General features: G+C 36.0%; 2 protein-coding genes and 1 long non-coding RNA gene across 3 annotated transcripts in view; 1 reads left to right on the forward strand and 2 right to left on the reverse strand.

Moving 5' to 3' along the window:
- Positions 1–1,096, forward strand: part of faua (FAU ubiquitin like and ribosomal protein S30 fusion a) — a 4,431-nt gene extending 3,335 nt beyond the window's left edge. Inside the window, exons 4-5 of the mRNA XM_082147354.1 lie at positions 737–792; positions 891–1,096. Of these exons, the coding sequence (XP_082003480.1) occupies positions 737–792; positions 891–1,016 (182 nt within the window). The 3' untranslated portion in view covers positions 1,017–1,096. The remainder of the gene's footprint in view (positions 1–736; positions 793–890) is intronic.
- The window catches only part of LOC309482160, a 225,253-nt gene that overhangs the window by 3,294 nt on the left and 201,959 nt on the right, over positions 1–20,000 (reverse strand). The gene's annotated exons all lie outside the window — the stretch shown is intronic.
- On the reverse strand, positions 9,271–15,017 carry fkbp3 (FKBP prolyl isomerase 3). Its single transcript, XM_082146588.1, has 7 exons — positions 14,861–15,017; positions 14,326–14,427; positions 13,100–13,198; positions 11,322–11,457; positions 10,508–10,575; positions 9,597–9,694; positions 9,271–9,500 (listed from the first exon to the last, which is right to left on the reverse strand). The coding sequence occupies exons 1-7, from the start codon at positions 14,999–15,001 to the stop codon at positions 9,446–9,448; spliced, it is 699 nt and encodes a 232-aa protein (XP_082002714.1). The 5' UTR covers positions 15,002–15,017; the 3' UTR covers positions 9,271–9,445.

The following is a 20,000-nucleotide window of genomic DNA, read 5'->3' on the forward strand; positions in this document are numbered from 1 at the left end:
TTTCAGTGATAAGTGTGCATCTGACGTACGGTGCCCTGCAGTGATCAAACAGGGTTTAAACAGTGGGTTTTGAATCTCTTCTTGAAAACTCAGAGATGCGGATTCAGACGCAATTCAATCCCCACACGACCTGTTTGTCAGAAACAGGAGGTACTAATTTGGCCGGGGATCTTTACGCGGGTTGGGTGAGAAAAACACTGATATTATGGATTCGGACGGCACTAAATCACAGACTTACCCCTGTAAATGTTTATAATACCGGACGAGCCCATGAGAAACAATATTAGCATCTGAATAGGACTTAACTGACAGTAGCCTGTGCTTTCACTGGCCTTTACAAGCGCTCTTTAATTAAATTAATAATATTGTAGGCTATAATAATATAATAAAAAATCTAACAACAATCAGTGTAATGACAATTTTGTTCTTTGCATGAAAACACTTGAGTTAGCCTAACTGAGCACGGTCTGGCTGTATTAAAACTGCAGAGTTATATTCATATAGACTGAGATCAACAGTGATGAGGTAAAGCTAAGAGTGGTCCAGACCAGCCTCACGAACACATGACTTACAGAAGGTATTCTTAACTAAGAACGCTTCGGGAAACACGTATTAACGATAAGGTACAGCTTAAGGTGTAACTGAAGAACGACGGAGCGTTAAGGAGGTTTCGGGAAACCCAGCCCTGAATGTTCTCAGTTGTAATGTGTGTGTGTGTGTGTGTGTGTGTGTTCAGGTAAAGTTCACGGATCTCTGGCTCGTGCCGGTAAAGTAAGAGGACAGACACCCAAAGTGAGTCGAGTGTTTATTATTATTCTGAAATCAAATGTATTTGCTGTAGTCTCAGATGCAGTTCTGTTGGCTAACTCCAGGTGTGTGTGTGTGTGTAGGTGGACAAACAGGAGAAGAAGAAGAAGAAGACGGGCCGCGCCAAGCGTCGCATCCAGTACAACCGTCGCTTCGTTAACGTGGTTCCCACATTCGGGAAGAAGAAGGGTCCCAATGCCAACTCCTAAACCCTGTGTTGATCATGTTCATCACTGACACACACTCTCTCTGGAGGAACATGTGCTCACAATAAAGATGCTTGAGCTGAGACGGTCTCCTTCATTCAGGCTTACTGTGCATGTCATGTGATGTGTGTGTGTGTGTATATAAGGAAACATTGAAGTGCAATCACAGATTTATGGAAAATACATGCATGCGCACACACATATATATGAAGAGTTCAGATGCAAAAGCCTGTAAGTGCCATCTGAAATTTTCTTCTAGAATCATTTTTATCAAACTCATACATTTAAGTAATTTCACTTAAATGACAATTAATAGGTCATTTTCATTGCCATTTAAGTGAAATTATTGAACTTAAATATACGAGCTTGATAAAAATGATCATTCTAGAAGAAAATTTCAGATGGCACTCAGAGGCTTTTGCATCTGAACTCTTCATATATATTTACACATACACACATATAATGGGAGGCCAAACAAGAAATAATTATATGTAAATTGTGAATATATAGATACAAATCTGAATATCTATTTATAAGCCTGAATATATAAATGTAAATCCAAGTATATAGTTATGTCAGAATATATATTTATAAATGCTGAATATTTAAATGTAAATCTGAATGTAGTTTTAACTGAATATATAAATGTAAATACTAGTATATAGCTATAAAACTCTGAATACATAAAAACAAATCCTGAATATATAGTTATAAAAATATTTAAATGTAAATCCTGAATATATAGTTATAACTGAATATATAAATGTAAATCCTGAGTATATAGTTATAACTCTAAATATATAAAAGTAAATCCTGAATATATAAAAGTAAATCCTGAATATATAGTTATAACTCTAAATATATAAAAGTACATCCTGAATATATAAAAGTAAATCCTGAATATATAGTTATAACTCTGAATATATAAAAGTAAATCCTGAATATAGTTATAACTGAATATATGAATGTAAATCCTGAGTATATAGTTATAACTCTAAATATATAAAAGTAAATCCTGAATATATAAAAGTAAATCCTGAATATATAAAAGTAAATCCTGAATATATAGTTATAACTCTGAATATATAAAAGTAAATCCTGAATATATAAAAGTAAATCCTGAATATATAGTTATAACTCTGAACATATAAAAGTAAATCCTGAATATAGTTATAACTCTGAATATATAAAAGTAAATCCTGAATAGTTATAACTCTGAATATATAAAAGTAAATCCTGAACATATACTTATAACTCTGAACATATAAAAGTAAATCCTGAATATATAAAAGTAAATCCTGAATATATAGTTATAACTCTGAATATATAAAAGTAAATCCTGAATATATAAAAGTAAATCCTGAATATATAGTTATAACTCTGAATATATAAAAGTAAATCCTGAATATATAAAAGTAAATCCTGAATATATAGTTATAACTCTGAACATATAAAAGTAAATCCTGAATGTATAGTTATAACTCTGAATATATAAAAGTAAATCCTGAATATATAGTTATAACTCTGAACATATAAAAGTAAATCCTGAATATATAAAAGTAAATCCTGAATATATAGTTATAACTCTGAATATATAAAAGTAAATCCTGAATATATAAAAGTAAATCCTGAATATATAGTTATAACTCTGAATATATAAAAGTAAATCCTGAATATATAAAAGTAAATCCTGAATATATAGTTATAACTCTGAATATATAAAAGTAAATCCTGAATATATAAAAGTAAATCCTGAATATATAGTTATAACTCTGAATATATAAAAGTAAATCCTGAATATATAAAAGTAAATCCTGAATATATAGTTATAACTCTGAACTTATAAAAGTAAATCCTGAATATATAGTTATAACTCTGAATATATAAAAGTAAATCCTGAATATATAGTTATAACTCTGAACATATAAAAGTAAATCCTGAATATATAGTTATAACTCTGAATATATAAAAGTAAATCCTGAACATATACTTATAACTCTGAACATATAAAAGTAAATCCTGAATATATAGTTATAACTCTGAATATATAAAAGTAAATCCTGAATATAGAGTTATAACTCTGAACATATAAAAGTAAATCCTGAATATATAGTTATAACTCTGAATATATAAAAGTAAATCCTGAACATATACTTATAACTCTGAACATATAAAGGTAAATCCTGAATATATAGTTATAACTCTGAATATATAAAAGTAAATCCTGAATATATAAAAGTAAATCCTGAATATATAGTTATAACAATATATAAATACAAATCCTGAATATAATTATAACTCTAAATATAGAAATATAAATCTCAGTATTTGTCAGAATATATATTTTTAAATCCTGAATATATAGTTATAACTCTGAATATATAAATGTAAATACTATATAAACTATACACTCACCTAAAGGATTATTAGGAACACCATACTAATACTGTGTTTGACCCCCTTTCGCCTTCAGAACTGCCTTAATTCTACGTGGCATTGATTCAACAAGGTGCTGAAAGCATTCTTTAGAAATGTTGGCCCATATTGATAGGATAGCATCTTGCAGTTGATGGAGATTTGTGGGATGCACATCCAGGGCACGAAGCTCCCGTTCCACCACATCCCAAAGATGCTCTATTGGGTTGAGATCTGGTGACGCTCTATGGTGTTTTAGGCCCCCAATGGCTCCTTAGAGGCAGCTAACCCTACCCTCAACCTTAAACCTACCCATCCCCTCGCTGCCTGGAAGGCGCCGTTGGGGGCTTAAAACACCAAGTGCCATCTGGTGACTGTGGGGGCCATTTTAGTACAGTGAACTCATTGTCATGTTCAAGAAACCAATTTGAAATGATTCGAGCTTTGTGACATGGTGCATTATCCTGCTGGAAGTAGCCATCAGAGGATGGGTACATGGTGGTCATAAAGGGATGGACATGGTCAGAAACAATGCTCAGGTAGGCTGTGGCATTTAAACGATGCCCAATTGGCACTAAGGGGCCTAAAGTGTGCCAAGAAAACATCCCCCACACCATTACACCACCACCACCAGCCTGCACAGTGGTAACAAGGCATGATGGATCCATGTTCTCATTCTGTTTATGCCAAATTCTGACTCTACCATCTGAATGTCTCAACAGAAATCGAGACTCATCAGACCAGGCAACATTTTTCCAGTCTTCAACTGTCCAATTTTGGTGAGCTCGTGCAAATTGTAGTGGAGATGAGTGGTACCCGGTGGGGTCTTCTGCTGTTGTAGCCCATCCGCCTCAAGGTTGTGCGTGTTGTGGCTTCACAAATGCTTTGCTGCATACCTCGGTTGCAGAGATGGGGGACTCGAGTCATATGACTTGACTCGAGTCAGACTTAAGTCGCAAATTTTAGGACTTGAGACTTGCTTGACAAATATTAATAAAAGACTTGACTTGACTTTGACTTGATATTCATGACTTGAGACTTGACTCGGACTTGAGGTAAATGACTCGAAATAACTTGTCTTTTTAAAAATAAATATCTGTATTTGAACGCACCGCAACAATCACGTGACGCAGCAGGAACGCGCGCTGTGTGAACAAAAGCCGTAATAATGCAGTGTCGTAGTGATGACGCTGAAGCGCGGGATCGTTCGCCAGCTGTGAAACGGTACGTAATGCGCAAGTTTATGATCGAATCAGAGAAAGAAAAAAAAATGCACAAGCGTGGAGAGAGAGAGAGATCGCAGCTCATAAGCAAACTTAAGACGCTGCTAAGACATTACATGTCTTTAGGGGTTGTGTGTGAACGCAATCTCTGATTCCGGAAAATCACTGGCAGTGTGAATGAACCTAAATCAAACGAACCCGGGTCAAATCTTGGGTCACTTTATCCGTGTATTTTCCGGAATCTCTGTGTAAAAGGGGCTTTGGTCACACACCCTGACAAAGGCTCATTAGCCACAACGCATAGTTGTGCAAGTACTTGTCACCTGATTTTAAAATATTAAAGCCATGATGAAATAAAGGCTTTCTATATATTTTTTAATAATATTAGAGTGCCTTGGATTAATGATTTTTTTAATGATCTGAATAATCCATTACATTCAAAAGCACAGAGAAAAAATATTTTCTTGAAAATGAAAATCGGGTTAAAATATGTTAAAATATGCCATATTCCAGTTTTTCTTACCTGCATGCATCCCTTTGTACTGTCTAGTTATATGCTACCAATATAGTCTGCTATCCCAGGGTTGACTTGAATGTTAAAAGAAATATAATTTTTTTTTTACTGTAATTTAATAATAATTAATAATGCATTGGTACAGTCTACCGTTCTCTGGGATTTGTTTTCATGATAATCGAATGTAAAGAGTTTTATCTCTAAAAACTGTTTAGCTTATACCGCTAGTATATAGGGCATAGAGTAAGTAAAAAGAAATCGCTAGTTAATACCACTAAAAGATTGTAAAAAGACACCTACACAAAAAGAAAAAAAACATACAGACTTTCGAACCGAACCATGCATACACAAATACACAAAACAAAAATTCAAACTTGCAAGCACAACCATGCACACATGCAAACAAACAATACACTCTTCACTCATACACACGCACACACTTTCACTCACAAATATTAATGAATCAATCACACTCAATCAAATCACCTCTCTCTCTCTCTCTCTCTCTCTCACACACACACACACACACACACACACACACACACACACACACACACACACACACACACACACACACACACACACACACACACAGTCAAACACAACCATGGACATGCAAACAATACACTTTTCACACATACACATGCACACACATTCATTCACAAATATTAATAAATCACTCACTCACACAGATTAATAATGTACAATAGTCAATCCACCTGATTGACAGGTGTAAGTTTTGTGTCCACCTGATTGACAGGTGTAAGTTTTGTGTCCACCTGATTGACAGGTGTAAGTTTTGTGTCCACCTGATTGACAGGTGTAAGTTTTGTGTCCACCTGATTGACAGGTGTAAGTTTTGTGTCAATTCAATTATTACTGTTTTTTTCTTGTTATTCTTTTGTTAAAAAGGAAAGATCTAACTTGTTGGGATGTGTTCATGTTCCATAAAGGGGATGCCAGTTTGAAGAATGCCATAGGAACATTATACTTAAATTGTGAATTGTTTAATACATTTTAATGGTCTTCTGCAATGTTTGAGGCATATTTATTTTTCATGCTTTAATGTTGGCCTAATTTCAGTTACATTTACATTTTAGGCTATGTAGTTTTTTTTTATTTTATTTATTTTTTATTTTTTATTATTGTAGTAACCACTCAGCTGTATGTGGAAATCCATATTTTAAAAAAATGTTGCAAATAAAACCATAGTCCACAGCTTATGTAGTTTTAACTTATTTTAATATGTAAATTCAGTGAAATCATCAAACGTTTGTATGACTTGCCAGTGACTTGTGACCCAAGCTACGACTTGACTTGACTTGCTTGACATAAAGCAGTGACTTGACTTGACTTGACTTGCTTTTCACAAAATTGACTCGGACTTGCTTGAGACTTGAAGGTTAAGACTTGAGACTTACTTGTGACTTGCACATGTGTGACTTACTCCCACCTCTGCTCGGTTGTAACGAGTGGTTATTTCAGTCAAAGTTGCTCTTCTATCAGCTTGAATCAGTCGGCCCATTCTCCTCTGACCTCTAGCATCAACAAGGCATTTTCGCCCACAGGACTGCCGCATACTGGATGTTTTTCCCTTTTCACACCATTCTTTGTAAACCCTAGAAATGGTTGTGCGTGAAAATCCCAGTAACTGAGCAGATTGTGAAATACTCAGACCGGCCCGTCTGGCACCAACAACCATGCCACGCTCAAAATTGCTTAAATCACCTTTCTTTCCCATTCTGACATTCAGTTTGGAGTTCAGGAGATTGTCTTGACCAGGACCACACCCCTAAATGCATTGAAGCAACTGCCATGTGATTGGTTGATTAGATAATTGCATTAATGAGAAATTGAACAGGTGTTCCTAATAATCCTTTAGGTGAGTGTAGATTCAGATTTACAACTATAAACCGGATTGATATTTATATCTATAGAGTTATAACTATATATACACATACTATATATATATATATATATATAAATTACAGAAACGTCTGTCTGTCTGTGTGTGTGTATGTCTGTTAACCACATATCTCTCGAACCGTTAGTCCGATGGATTTGAAATTTGACAGGTGTCTTGCCACGGGAACGAGAAAGTGCAGTGCCAAGTTTGACGTTGTTTGGGTGAGAAATGCTAAAGATATCGTTAAATATATCATTTTTAAAAGGTTGTGGTTTAAAAATAAACATTCTGACATAATGGGCTGTGGTTTAAAAATAAACAAACACACACTCTCTGGATGTTAACTGAATCGGTAAGTCACACTGTTTACTTCTTAATAATGTTTATTTAAAGCTACGCTGTTTACTTCTTTATTACTGTGCCATGCGCGCTGAAGTTAGCCTGTGACTATGTGATGTTTAATATGTTAAATAGTAGTAGTAACGTTAGTAGGAATGGCTATGCAGGCTTAAACGAGGTTAACTATCTTACCGATCGAACGGCAAATCTCCATCAGCTCAGCTGCGTGGCGTGTCCGTTTTTATTTCGGCTCCCATGTGAACAGGTTAGAGTTTGCACACTGCCTGTTGAGACGCTCACGTCTCAGACGCGGCTCGAGACAAATGCAGATAATATTATCGATTTTCAAAATATTGCACCTGTCAATACAAAACGAAATATTCTGTAGCCTTTTGCCGTCAATGCCGACGTTAATTGTCTTTGCTGCTATAAGTTATATTTATGTGTTTAACATGAAGTATAGGCCTTCCACAACTCTCTACCCATATGTCGAATATATAACCAATGAGGCTTATCACGAAGCTTTATCATTATCTTATTACATAATAATAATTATCGATATTCAAATATTGCATCTGTCAATACAGAATGAAATATTCTGTAGCCTATTTTGTCAATACTGCCGACGTAGTCTTTGCTGTATCAGTAGGCTATATATTTATGTTTAACATGAATTATAGGCCTCCACAACTCTCTCCCCTATATTTCTAACACTCCTATATTTCTAACTCTATATTTCGACCAACTCCCGAAATAGCCCTCATTGTAGCAGCACCGCATCAGACACGCTTCTGTGCAAAGACATAGAAAACGCCACGCAGACGCGCATATCTCTCGCATATCTCTCGAACCATTAGTCCGATGGATTTCAAACTTGACAGGTGTCTCGCTACGGGCACGAGTAAGTGCAGTGCCAAGTTTGACGTTGTTTGGATTAGAAATGCTAAAGATATATATCGGTAAAAGAAGCACTTAGAAGGTTGTGGTTTAAAAATAAACATTCTGACATAAACACTCTGTCAGCGACACTGTTTACTTCTGAATATTATAGTTTGGTTCCAAAACGTGATAAATCCATTTTGATTAATATGAGTAAAAATGTGTTTTCTTTACCAAGAAAGTGGCAAGATGAAAACCACTATTTTCTGTTTCAAACTTTCACATAGCATCTTTAGGTTATAATAACATAAAAAATTAAAATCCAGATTTTGATTTTCAAAGATTTATTATAAAAACGGATTATTTCCCCCCCAAAAAATGCAATAAATTCATGACACTTTTTTTTCAAAATGCAATTAATCCATTGAATCAATATAAAAGTTATTTTTTATCATATTGAAACTGTTGAAATCAGCCATCGCTAAGAAAAATCTCCTGAACTTTTTTGACGGCGATCTGCTCACAAAAACTGATTTTGTACGGGCACTTTGCACTGCTCCCTGAATCGACGCGCTTATTCATTTGTGGATGTTAACTGAATCTGTAAGTCAGCTATGCTGTTTACTTCTGAATATTACATTTCATACTGTGTATTCACCAACTAAACATATCCTATTCAATGCATTCACAGTCTCTTTCACAGCCATCATTTATAGTAGCCTATTCACACACTGTTTGCTCAAGCATAGCGTTTTCTCAGAGTTCACTGTGTGCTTTCTACCATGCACAAATAAAAATGTCACTGAACTTTTGCTGTGTAATTGTAACAATGAGCACTCAAACACACCAAACCAACAATTACTAAAAAAACTCAAAAACTGATTTTGCACGGGCATTTTGCACTAGTATATATAAAATACAGTTCTTGATAAGTTTTAGTTATTAAGAGCTGGATGTGTAAGAACGGCACACAACACAGTGTTCAGGGTTTGTCTTTATTGCAGCTTTACAATCATGCAAAAATAGTCAGAAAACTTCTCTTTGTCAGGCTGAATATCTTGTGATTAATAATGAACATGTCTAAACAAACGTTCCCTCTAAACCTCCGTCCCCTCTAAACCTCCGTCACGTGGTTCCCGTCGATCGACTGAAATGATCAATCAATAGCCACCAGCTCCACCTCAAATATCAGCTTAGCGTTCGGTGGGATTCTGGGTAATAATGGTTAAGGCCAGAGTAACGATTTCATCATCAGCCTGAAGAACATGATCAAATAATCAATTAGTGAGACGTTTAACGAAGGATACTTTGAATCTGGAAGGCCTTTCCTCCCGTACGCCCAATCCGACTCGATCTCCAACCGCGCCGTCTCACCTTTACTCATCGTCAGCACACCTTCATCCCACTGCACACACACACACACACACACAGTCATCTGAGGATCTCTGGTGATCAATGAATCATACAGATCACTAATGAATCTCAAATCGTGACTCACCCCTCTAATCACTAATGAATCGTGACTCACCCCTTGAATCACTAATGAATCGTAACTCACCCCTCTAATCACTAATGAATCGTGACTCACCCCTCGGATCACTAATGAATCGTAACTCACCCCTCGAATCACTAATGAATCGTGACTCACCCCTCGGATCACTAATGAATCGTAACTCACCCCTCGAATCACTAATGAATCGTGACTCACCCCTCAGATAACTAATGAATCATGACTCACCCTTTGAATCACTAATGAATCATGACTCACCCCTCAGATAACTAATGAATCATGACTCACCCTTTGAATCACTAAAGAATTGTGACTCACCCCTCGGATCACTAATGAATCATGACTCACCCCTCAGATAACTAATGAATCGTGACTCACCCCTCGAATCACTAATGAATCGTGACTCACCCCTCGAATCACTAATGAATCGTGACTCACCCCTCGAATCACTAATGAATCGTGACTCACCCCTCGGATCACTAATGAATCGTGACTCACCCCTCGGATCACTAATGAATCGTAACTCACCCCTCTAATCACTAATGAATCGTGACTCACCCCTCGAATCACTAATGAATCGTGACTCACCCCTCAGATAACTAATGAATCATGACTCACCCTTTGAATCACTAATGAATCATGACTCACCCCTTGAATCACTAATGCATCGTGACTCACCCCTCGAATCACTAATGAATCGTGACTCACCCCTCGAATCACTCGGCCCAGTCCGACCTTGAAGCTCAGCGGTTTGGACTGTTTCTTCTTCTTTGCAGCTGGAACAACAGAAGAGAATCAAACTAAAGATGATTTACAGCGACTCTCTAGTGGTTCTCAAACTTTTTTCGTGGAAAAAATGAAATAAAAATTAATACGAATTATATAGACATTTAAAAAATAAATAAAATGAAAACAGAAAATATAAAAACGAATTAAAACAAAATATTAATACAAAATATATATACATTAAAAAACTAATAAAAATGACAACACCCAAAACTTTAAAATTAAAATAAAAACAGAAAATATAAAACTAATTAACACTAAAAATGAATTAACAAAATATTAATACAAAATGACAAAAACACACAAATTTAAAATTAAACCTAAAATAAAAATTATAACAAAATATGAAAACAAATTAAGACTAAAAATGAACATAATAATACAAATATTATAGACAAAATGACAAAAACACAAAATTAAATAAAAATTAAATAAAAGTGAAAACAAAGTATGAAAAATAATTAAAATAAAATATTAATAAAAACTATATAGACATAAATTCCTAAAACTTTAAAAACATAAAATGTAAAAAAAATGTTTTTATTAAATATTATTAAAATGCAAATTTCCAATAATGTTTAATAATGTGCAAAACATAAATAAAAACTATAATAGTAGCTCAATGATACTAAAATAACACTGGATGCATATTGGATAAAATATTACCCTGAGACCCGAGAACACATTAACATAAGTCTAATTCATTTTAAAAACACATGCAGTATTAATATCTCACACGCTGGGATGTTGGTGTCGAAGACGGTCCCGTCCTCCAGTGTCCCGCTGTACCAGCAGCTCACAGTGTCTCCCTTCCTCGGGAAGTTTGTCTTGTCTCCTTTCTTCAGGATGGACTTGGTGAACTTCGGAGGACCCTGAGGAGAAACACACAAGCTCAATCAGCGTAATGACGTAGAAATAGCGTAATGATGTAGAAATAGCGCAATGACGTAGAAATAGCGTAATGATGTAGAAATGGTGGAATGAAGTAGAAATAGCGCAATGACGTAGAAATAGCGTAATGACGTAGAAATAGTGGAATGACGTAGAAATGGTGGAATGATGTAGAAATAGCGTAATGACGTAGAAATGGTGGAATGACGTAGAAATGGTGGAATGACGTAGAAATAGCGTAATGATGTAGAAATGGTGGAATGAAGTAGAAATGGTGGAATGACGTAGAAATAGCGCAATGACGTAGAAATAGCGTAATGACGTAGAAATAGCGTAATGATGTAGAAATGGTGGAATGAAGTAGAAATAGCGCAATGAAGTAGAAATAGCGCAATGACGTAGAAATAGCGTAATGACGTAGAAATGGTGGAATGACGTAGAAATGGTGGAATGACGTAGAAATGGTGGAATGATGTAGAAATAGCGTAATGACGTAGAAATGGTGGAATGACGTAGAAATAGCGTAATGACGTAGAAATTGTGGAATGACATAGAAATAGCGCAATGACGTAGAAATGGTGGAATGATGTAGAAATTGCGTAATGACGTAGAAATGGTGGAATGATGTAGAAATAGCGTAATGACGTAGAAATGGTGGAATGACGTAGAAATGGTGGAATGACGTAGAAATGGTGGAATGATGTAGAAATAGCGTAATGACGTAGAAATGGTGGAATGACGTAGAAATAGCGTAATGACGTAGAAATGGTGGAATGACATAGAAATAGCGCAATGACGTAGAAATGGTGGAATGATGTAGAAATTGCGTAATGACGTAGAAATGGTGGAATGATGTAGAAATAGCGTAATGACGTAGAAATGGTGGAATGATGTAGAAATTGCGTAATGATGTAGAAATAGCGTAATGACGTAGAAATGGTGGAATGACGTAGAAATAGCGCAATGATGTAGAAATAGCGTAATGATGTAGAAATAGCGTAATGACGTAGAAATAGCGGAATGACGTAGAAATAGCGGAATGACGTAGAAATAGTGTAATGACGTATGACGCGCTGAACGAGCTGTTCTCCTGATGAATAAAGTGTGGTATAAACGAGTGTCTCGTCCTCCTATAATCCTCCTCTCTCTGCGTGTGTGAAGTGGAGCAGGACAACGGTCCACCAGTGCTGGCTTCAGACTCTCATCCACACACGACTGGTTTTGGGCAGTTTTACTGTGTGATGAATATAAGCAGCGGCACAGCGGCTCATACGCTCATTATCTCCAAATTATGACCAGAAATGGATAAATATTAAGTCTGCTGTTTAAAACAAATAAAGAACTGTAGGAGAATAGTTATTAAGTGCAAACAGCGGGAAACTCTGTATATTCGTGCATGTCAAAAAATATATTCTGATTTGAAGCTTGTGACATATGAACACACACATCAACCCGATCACATGATCAGCATTCATGTAAACACTACATTCAGATTCATCAATAGGAATGAATTCATTCCGACTGAAACTAAAGTTGTGCATGTAAACAACATAGGCAATGAAGATTCAACACTCATGTGTGTTCTGATGATGATGATGATGATGATGAAGATGAAGATAGTACCTCATCCACCAACTCTGTCTTGATTTCTTTGGGATTGTCATGGATTTTAACAGCTTGAACCTCTTCTGTCACCACTTCCACTTCTGTGCCTTTAAACCTCTGAGAGAAACACAAATCATCGGCTCACAACGTTTTGAACGAATCGTTTGAGTGAATGATTCAATGACTACGTTTACATGCAGCCAATAACCCGTTCAAAACCGGAATATTAGCAATAACCCGGTCGCGCACGGCCATGTAAACACCGGCAAAAACCCGGATATGCTCATATCCCGGTTTTTAAAAAAACCCGGATATGATCCCTGGGGTACCCCTTTTCTAACCCGAATATTTGGTCATGTAAACGCGTATCGGGTGGGGTGGTAGTGGCGCAATGGATAAGACACATGCCTTTGGTGTGAGAGACCCGGGTTCGAATCCACTGTGAGACACCAATGTGTCCCTGAGCAAGACACTTAACCCCTAGTTGCTCCAGAGGCGTGCGACCTCTGACATATATAGCAATTGTAAGTCGCTTTGTATAAAAGCGTCAGCTAAATGAATAAATGTAAATGTAAATGTATCGGCATATCCCCATCATGTTCTATTCGCAAGGAATCTTGGTCTTTTGAGTAGGGACGGCGCATACAGAAACCCGCGTGCAGTATACCGGAAGTAATCCAGAAGTAGAGGTAAACATGGCGAGACGCAGCACAGCACCAGACTTTTGGAGCGAGGAGGAAAGCGCAAACAAAGGTGATCGCTATCTGCCCCGAACTATTCATTATCCGCGTGCTGCTGCTGTTGTTGTTGCCTTTGGATACAGGAAGAAGAATCGGAAATGACGCATATTATGTCTTAAGGTTGTCCGTACGTCCAGACGCTAACCGTGCGTCGCCGTTTACATCGGGATATTGCCAATTGATTACAAATTCCATGTATACAGGAGTAACTCTCTCTGCTCACGCATGTAAACGGGTTATTCCCAATGTTTCAGAAACCCAAATAGTGACCTTAACCCGACCATAACCCGATATTTGACAGCTTGTAAACGTAGTCATTGACTCACTCGTTAAGACAGTGATTTGCCGCCACCTACTGGCGGTTTCAGGTTCATTTCTCTTTAGATTATGGGCGAAGATTGAATGTTATCGGTCGTGATTGTAACAATAGTTATGCGTTTATAAATAGAATATTATTATTGGCTGTAATAGTGTTGAATGTGAGATGTTCGGTGTGTTTGTTACCTTGCTCTCGAACAGCTGGTTATACGCTTCAATAAGTTGCTCTTTTTTGGCCGTCTTTGCCACATTCTTGATGTTTCCAAGAAGTTTGTGTTCAGCTAGAAACTGCAAATGACAAGATGATCAATTTATATATACACACACACACACACATATACATACATACATACACATATATATGAACCTATACACACATCATTTATATTCCACAACACCCTATAATGCACACAATTCTGCTTTATCATGCACATTTAATTTCCATTGCTATGCAAATGTATCTCTATAAATTACTTGTTTTTATACCGTTTGAAATAATGACGCACGCACATATTAATAAGTAAATATGTGAACCTCCCTCCCTCCCTCTCCCCCTCTCTCCCTGTCTCCACATATATAGAACATGCATTTGATTTGGACTGTTTTGACACATGACTCCTCTGCCACACACACTCTCTGCACGCAGTGTCAGTGTTGCGTGTTGTGTGTTGAGTGGTACGCGGGAGCGCGCAGCTGTGGTGTGTAGTAGTGTGTACACTACCGAGTGTGCTCCGTTATCCTGGATGAATTTGATGAGCTCTTTCTTCGGCACTTCTTCAGTCTTGAGCTGCTCGTCGCTCCACGCTCGCACTAGATCAGCCGCCATCATGATCAATGCGACACACACACTCACCACGTGCATGTAACAGCCAATCACGGCGAAGATGGGGCGTCTTAAAGGAACCGCGGCATGGTGGGTTCACGCTATGTCGTACTTGCCGTAATGGACCCTTTAAATAAAAAAATAAAAAAATATGAAAACTTTACAAGATTTGCAAAGTTGATAACTGTGGGAACTCGTAATAACAGTCTGTGAAAGGGGTCCATTATGAGATTTCAGCTCATAAAAACAGCACATAATATTAATTTGTAAGCTGGGAATGTCCCGAGAGCTCCTACTTGTTCCACGTGACCACTGTCGCATAATTCATTTCCCCCCAAACCACATCAGCAGAAATCCCGCTCTGAGTCTGCAGCTTATTTCATTTATACAGGATACAGTGATGGGTAGGGTTAGGGATCAGTGTTTGCTGCACTTAAAGTGTGCAAATCTTAAAGTCCCCCATGTAGTCAATCATCGTATCCCTTAGAACTCATCTTTAATCTCCAAAATGACATATTTAAACTTTTTTTCCTTTAAAAAAATTACTTAATGCCTTATAATAGCTTGAATGTACATTCATAAAAGAGACATAAAAATTATACAAAAAGTAATAGAGGGGATTGCCAAACCACTAACGAACATCTGCAATTTATCATTTCTAACTGGCAAATTTCCAACAAAAATGAAAATAGCAAAAGTCACTCCTCTATACAAAACTGGAAACAGACACAACTCCACAAAGTACAGGCCTGTCTCTCTACTACCACAACTTTCAACAAAAAAAATAGAAAAACTATTTAACAACAGATTAGAGAAATTCATAGATAAAAATAAACTACTCACTGACAGTCAATATGGATTTAGAAAACATCACTAGCACTAACAGAACTCACAGAAGACATCACAAACGCCACAGACAAAAATAAATATGCAGTTGGAGTATTCACTGATCTAAAAAAAGCATTTGACACAATAAATCATGAAATATTAATCAGTAAACTGGAACGAATCGGGATCAGGGATCAGGGACCAGTTCTAAACTGGGTAAGTAGTTATCTGAGAGACAGACCACCATTTGTGAAGATAGGAGAGTATTCATCTGAATGTCTGGGCATGGCTTGTGGTGTCCCTCAGGGGTCAGTGCTGGGACCAAAGTTATTTTGATTATATATTAATGATATTTGTAGAGTATCTGAAGTATTGAATTCTGTATTATTTGCAGATGATACAAACACATTGGGTTCAGGGGACAGCTTACAGCAACTCTTGCAATTAATCACTTCAGAATTTAAGAAAATAAAACAATGGTTGGACATCAACAGGTTATCGATAAATTTGAGTAAAACTACATTCATGGTATTTGGAAACTGTAAGTCAAATCATCAAGCACAGATACAGATAGAGGGGGTTAACTTAGAAAGAGTACATGAAAATACATTTCTTGGAGTGATCATAGATGAAAAGATCTGCTGGAAGCCTCACATGATAAAATACATCAGAAACAAACTGTCCAGAAGCATTGCAGTCCTAGAGCTGAGCACATCCTGGATCTTACATCCCCTCTCACCCTGCACGGATCATTACTGTTCCCTGTGTAGAGGTTTGGGGAAGCACTTACCAACACTCACTACAGACACTAGTCATAATGCAAAAAAGAGCTTTGAGAATCATTCATAACGTCAGATTTTGGGATCACACAAATTCATTATTTTTGCAGTCTAGATTACTAAAATACCACGATCAAATTGAATATCAATTTGCAGTATTCATGTTCAAAGTAAGAAATAGGTTATTGCCTGGGAATATACAAAAGATGTTCAGTGAGAGGGAGGGAGGGTACAACTTAAGGGGAAGGGGACACTTTAAGATGAATAGATTTAGAACAACAAGGAAAAGATTATGTTTTTTAATCTGCGGAGTTAAATTGTGGAATAAACTAGATGAAAACTTAAAGCAATGCCCTAACATATTCCTTTTCAAAAAATGTATACAGAGAAGATTTTCAAGAGGTATCAAGAAGCACTGTAGTGAAGGTAGGAGTGATCCTTGATTTTTTGTTGTTGTTGTTGTTGCTTAAATAAGTGCAGAAATCGATGTTAGATGAATAAATACTTGTTAGTGGTCACTTTGATGTATGTATGTATATGTATATATATACAGTATATATATATGTGTGTATATGTGCATAGATGTAGATAACAAAATAATAATTATAATGTTTTGTCCAATGTTTTTGAACATTGTTTTATTTTATTTTTATATACTTTTCTTTCATGTTCGAAATAAAGATTTCAAATCAAAATCAAATCAAATGTAACTCGACACCCTCGCCTCATTTACTATACGCAGTTCTATGAATATGCAAATGAGCCCCGCCTCCACTCACTCACTCAGCTCAGAGATCCACTGGTTGACGATCACACGTTGATCTGATTGGTTACAAGGTAGTTTGTGACGTCAGAAACACCAGCGATTTCAAAGCGTGTGTTTGAGACTGTCTTTGGTTCACTGCAGTTTTAAGGAGGAAATACTCAGCAATGGTGTCGACTTATGAACTTACACATGGTTTGTCTTAAAGCATATTAAACACACCACATAGACACATAAACCGTAGAATGTGGAGTACAGGGGCTGTTGTCTTCTCTTTTGCCAAATAGGTAAGAAAACAAAAAGAAAACAAAAAAAGGCCCTTTTATGGAGGGCTTACATTAGTGCCCGCCCACTTTTTCAACAACATTTTTTTCTGGAAGTATTTTTCCATTAATTTCTCCCATAGAGATTTAAAAAAAAGTAATTGTTAAATAAATTGTTATAAGCCATGAACCAAGCCAACCAGCTATGTGGTGAATCATAATATTACAAACTCTGATTTGAAGCAAAAAAGTATTTGAAAATCGGACAAAAATATAAAGGCGCAAGACTGTGAACTTAACGGCTTTAGTGAAGGAAAGAACTACAATCCCATGAAGCATTGCAAGCGGCAGAATCCAATTAAAAGCAATGGAGGAATATAAAACTATGCTTAGAATTTTTTTTTTATATAAACAATATATTTTTGTGCAAAATATACTTATGTATTGAAATATTGAAATATTTTGAGAGTGTAGGGAGATCGATTCGATTATGTCATTCGCAGTGCTTCATGAGAGAGGGCGGGGCTAAAGAGATCTTTTGGCGCGTTTTGCTTATTTTGACTCTGATTGGTGGAATTTTCTGCACAGCATCATGGGTACTGTAGTTTTTCACCATGAACTCCGCTGTTAAACATGATTATTTTAAAACTAAAGTTGAAATAATGTGGGCTGACAGCTTCAACAGAAGCAAATACTATCAATGAACAACCTCATAGCTCACAGTAGGGCTGTTTTTAAAGTTATTGTTACAAATCAATTTCTCAATGGAGAAAATGAATGGAGTTTTTACTTCTGAAACCCGTCCTATTGCAATCTAACTCTTCCTTTTTATTACACTAATATGTAATTAAAAATGGCTACAAATGTATAAAGTTGATCTGATGTCACGTAAAAACCACTGACACTGGTTCATGGGTTTACTTTTCTTTTACTGTCTATGGTTTTACCTCTAGATGCGAATGTTGATGTTTTGAAACAGTTGCGTAAGGAAGCCGCGTTTATTTAAACCACGTGACTTTGGCAGATACGCGCATGCGCACCCAGAGCCGATTATTGTTCGAAACAAAACGATTCGCAAAGGTTTCGAAGCTTCACGAGGCAGAGGCTTAAAAGCACTTCAAAGAACCGCAAATACGGAGAGAAAACCGCGACGAAAAATCTGTTTGTTTTCATCTTTGTTGTCAACGTCTCAAACTGGACAACTAGTGTGTTTTAGGCCAAACTGGGGAAACACGGAGAGAAACGCGGAGAGAAACGGCTGTTTCGTCAATGTGTCGCAGGTAAGAGTTGTGTTCTAGTTTTTCCATAATGCTGTAGACATAGTAGACATAGTATTATCAGTGATAATCCTACTCTCACAATAACTGTTGTATTAATAACCCTCTGTCGATCGACTGTCCGTGGCGGGAAAATGCGGAAGTATAATCTGTAGTTTTACACATATTAAACATGTGTTCGAGTAAATATATTTATGACAGAAAAAGTCAGAATAATAAGATAAAAGCTCTAAATTATATGTCAATTTCGAATTTTAATGTCAGAATTTACACTTAGTATATCATATTTTGACTTTGTGTTAGAATTATTACTTTTCATCTCATAAATATGACGTAGTATGCCATCATTTTTTACTTTTTGTCATTTTAACTTTATATGTTATAATTTTTATCTTTATGTCATAATGATGGCTTTTTAAGTCAGATTTTTCTCTTAGCATATCATCATTTTGACTTTTTATGTTAGAATTATACATTTTCGTCTCATAAATATGACATAGTATGTAATCATTTTTGCTTTTAATGTACATTTTTGACCTTTTATGTCATAATTTTGATTTATGTCATTTTAACTGAACAGTGATTTCAGCCGGACTATTATTGATGAATTATTTCAGCAAGAGACTTGCAGATTAGGGAAAATATGGATTAACATATTCATATTTGTTGTGACAGATGAAGCAATGAAGGATTATTTGTGTTCACTGCTGAAAACTGGCAAATAATTTTGTAAAAATACAGTAAAACAAATTTACAGAACAACCTTAATATTTACAATTTAAAACTGTGATTTACAAAAAAATATAAAAATCATGACTTTATACTTTATGCTTTAATTCAAATGATTCAATCACAAAACAACTCAAATAATCCATGAGTTTAGAAGACCAGAATAAAGTTTCATAAGAACTACTGATATTCTTTCATTTAATACAAAATAATAATTTATCAGATGAAGCAAAACCTGTTTAAAGTCCTTAAAGCCCATGTTGCAGGTTTTTTTTATTTTTTTTTATTAATATAACCTTGTATGAAAATACCATATGAAAAGTAAATGCAGGATTAAAAATTGTTTTGCAAGACATAAGGGCACAAATTTAATAGAAAACGTGACAGTTTCCTTGACCG

The sequence above is a fragment of the Leuciscus leuciscus genome (assembly GCF_965113295.1).
Source record: "Leuciscus leuciscus genome assembly, chromosome: 19".
Classification (NCBI taxonomy): domain Eukaryota; kingdom Metazoa; phylum Chordata; class Actinopteri; order Cypriniformes; family Leuciscidae; genus Leuciscus; species Leuciscus leuciscus.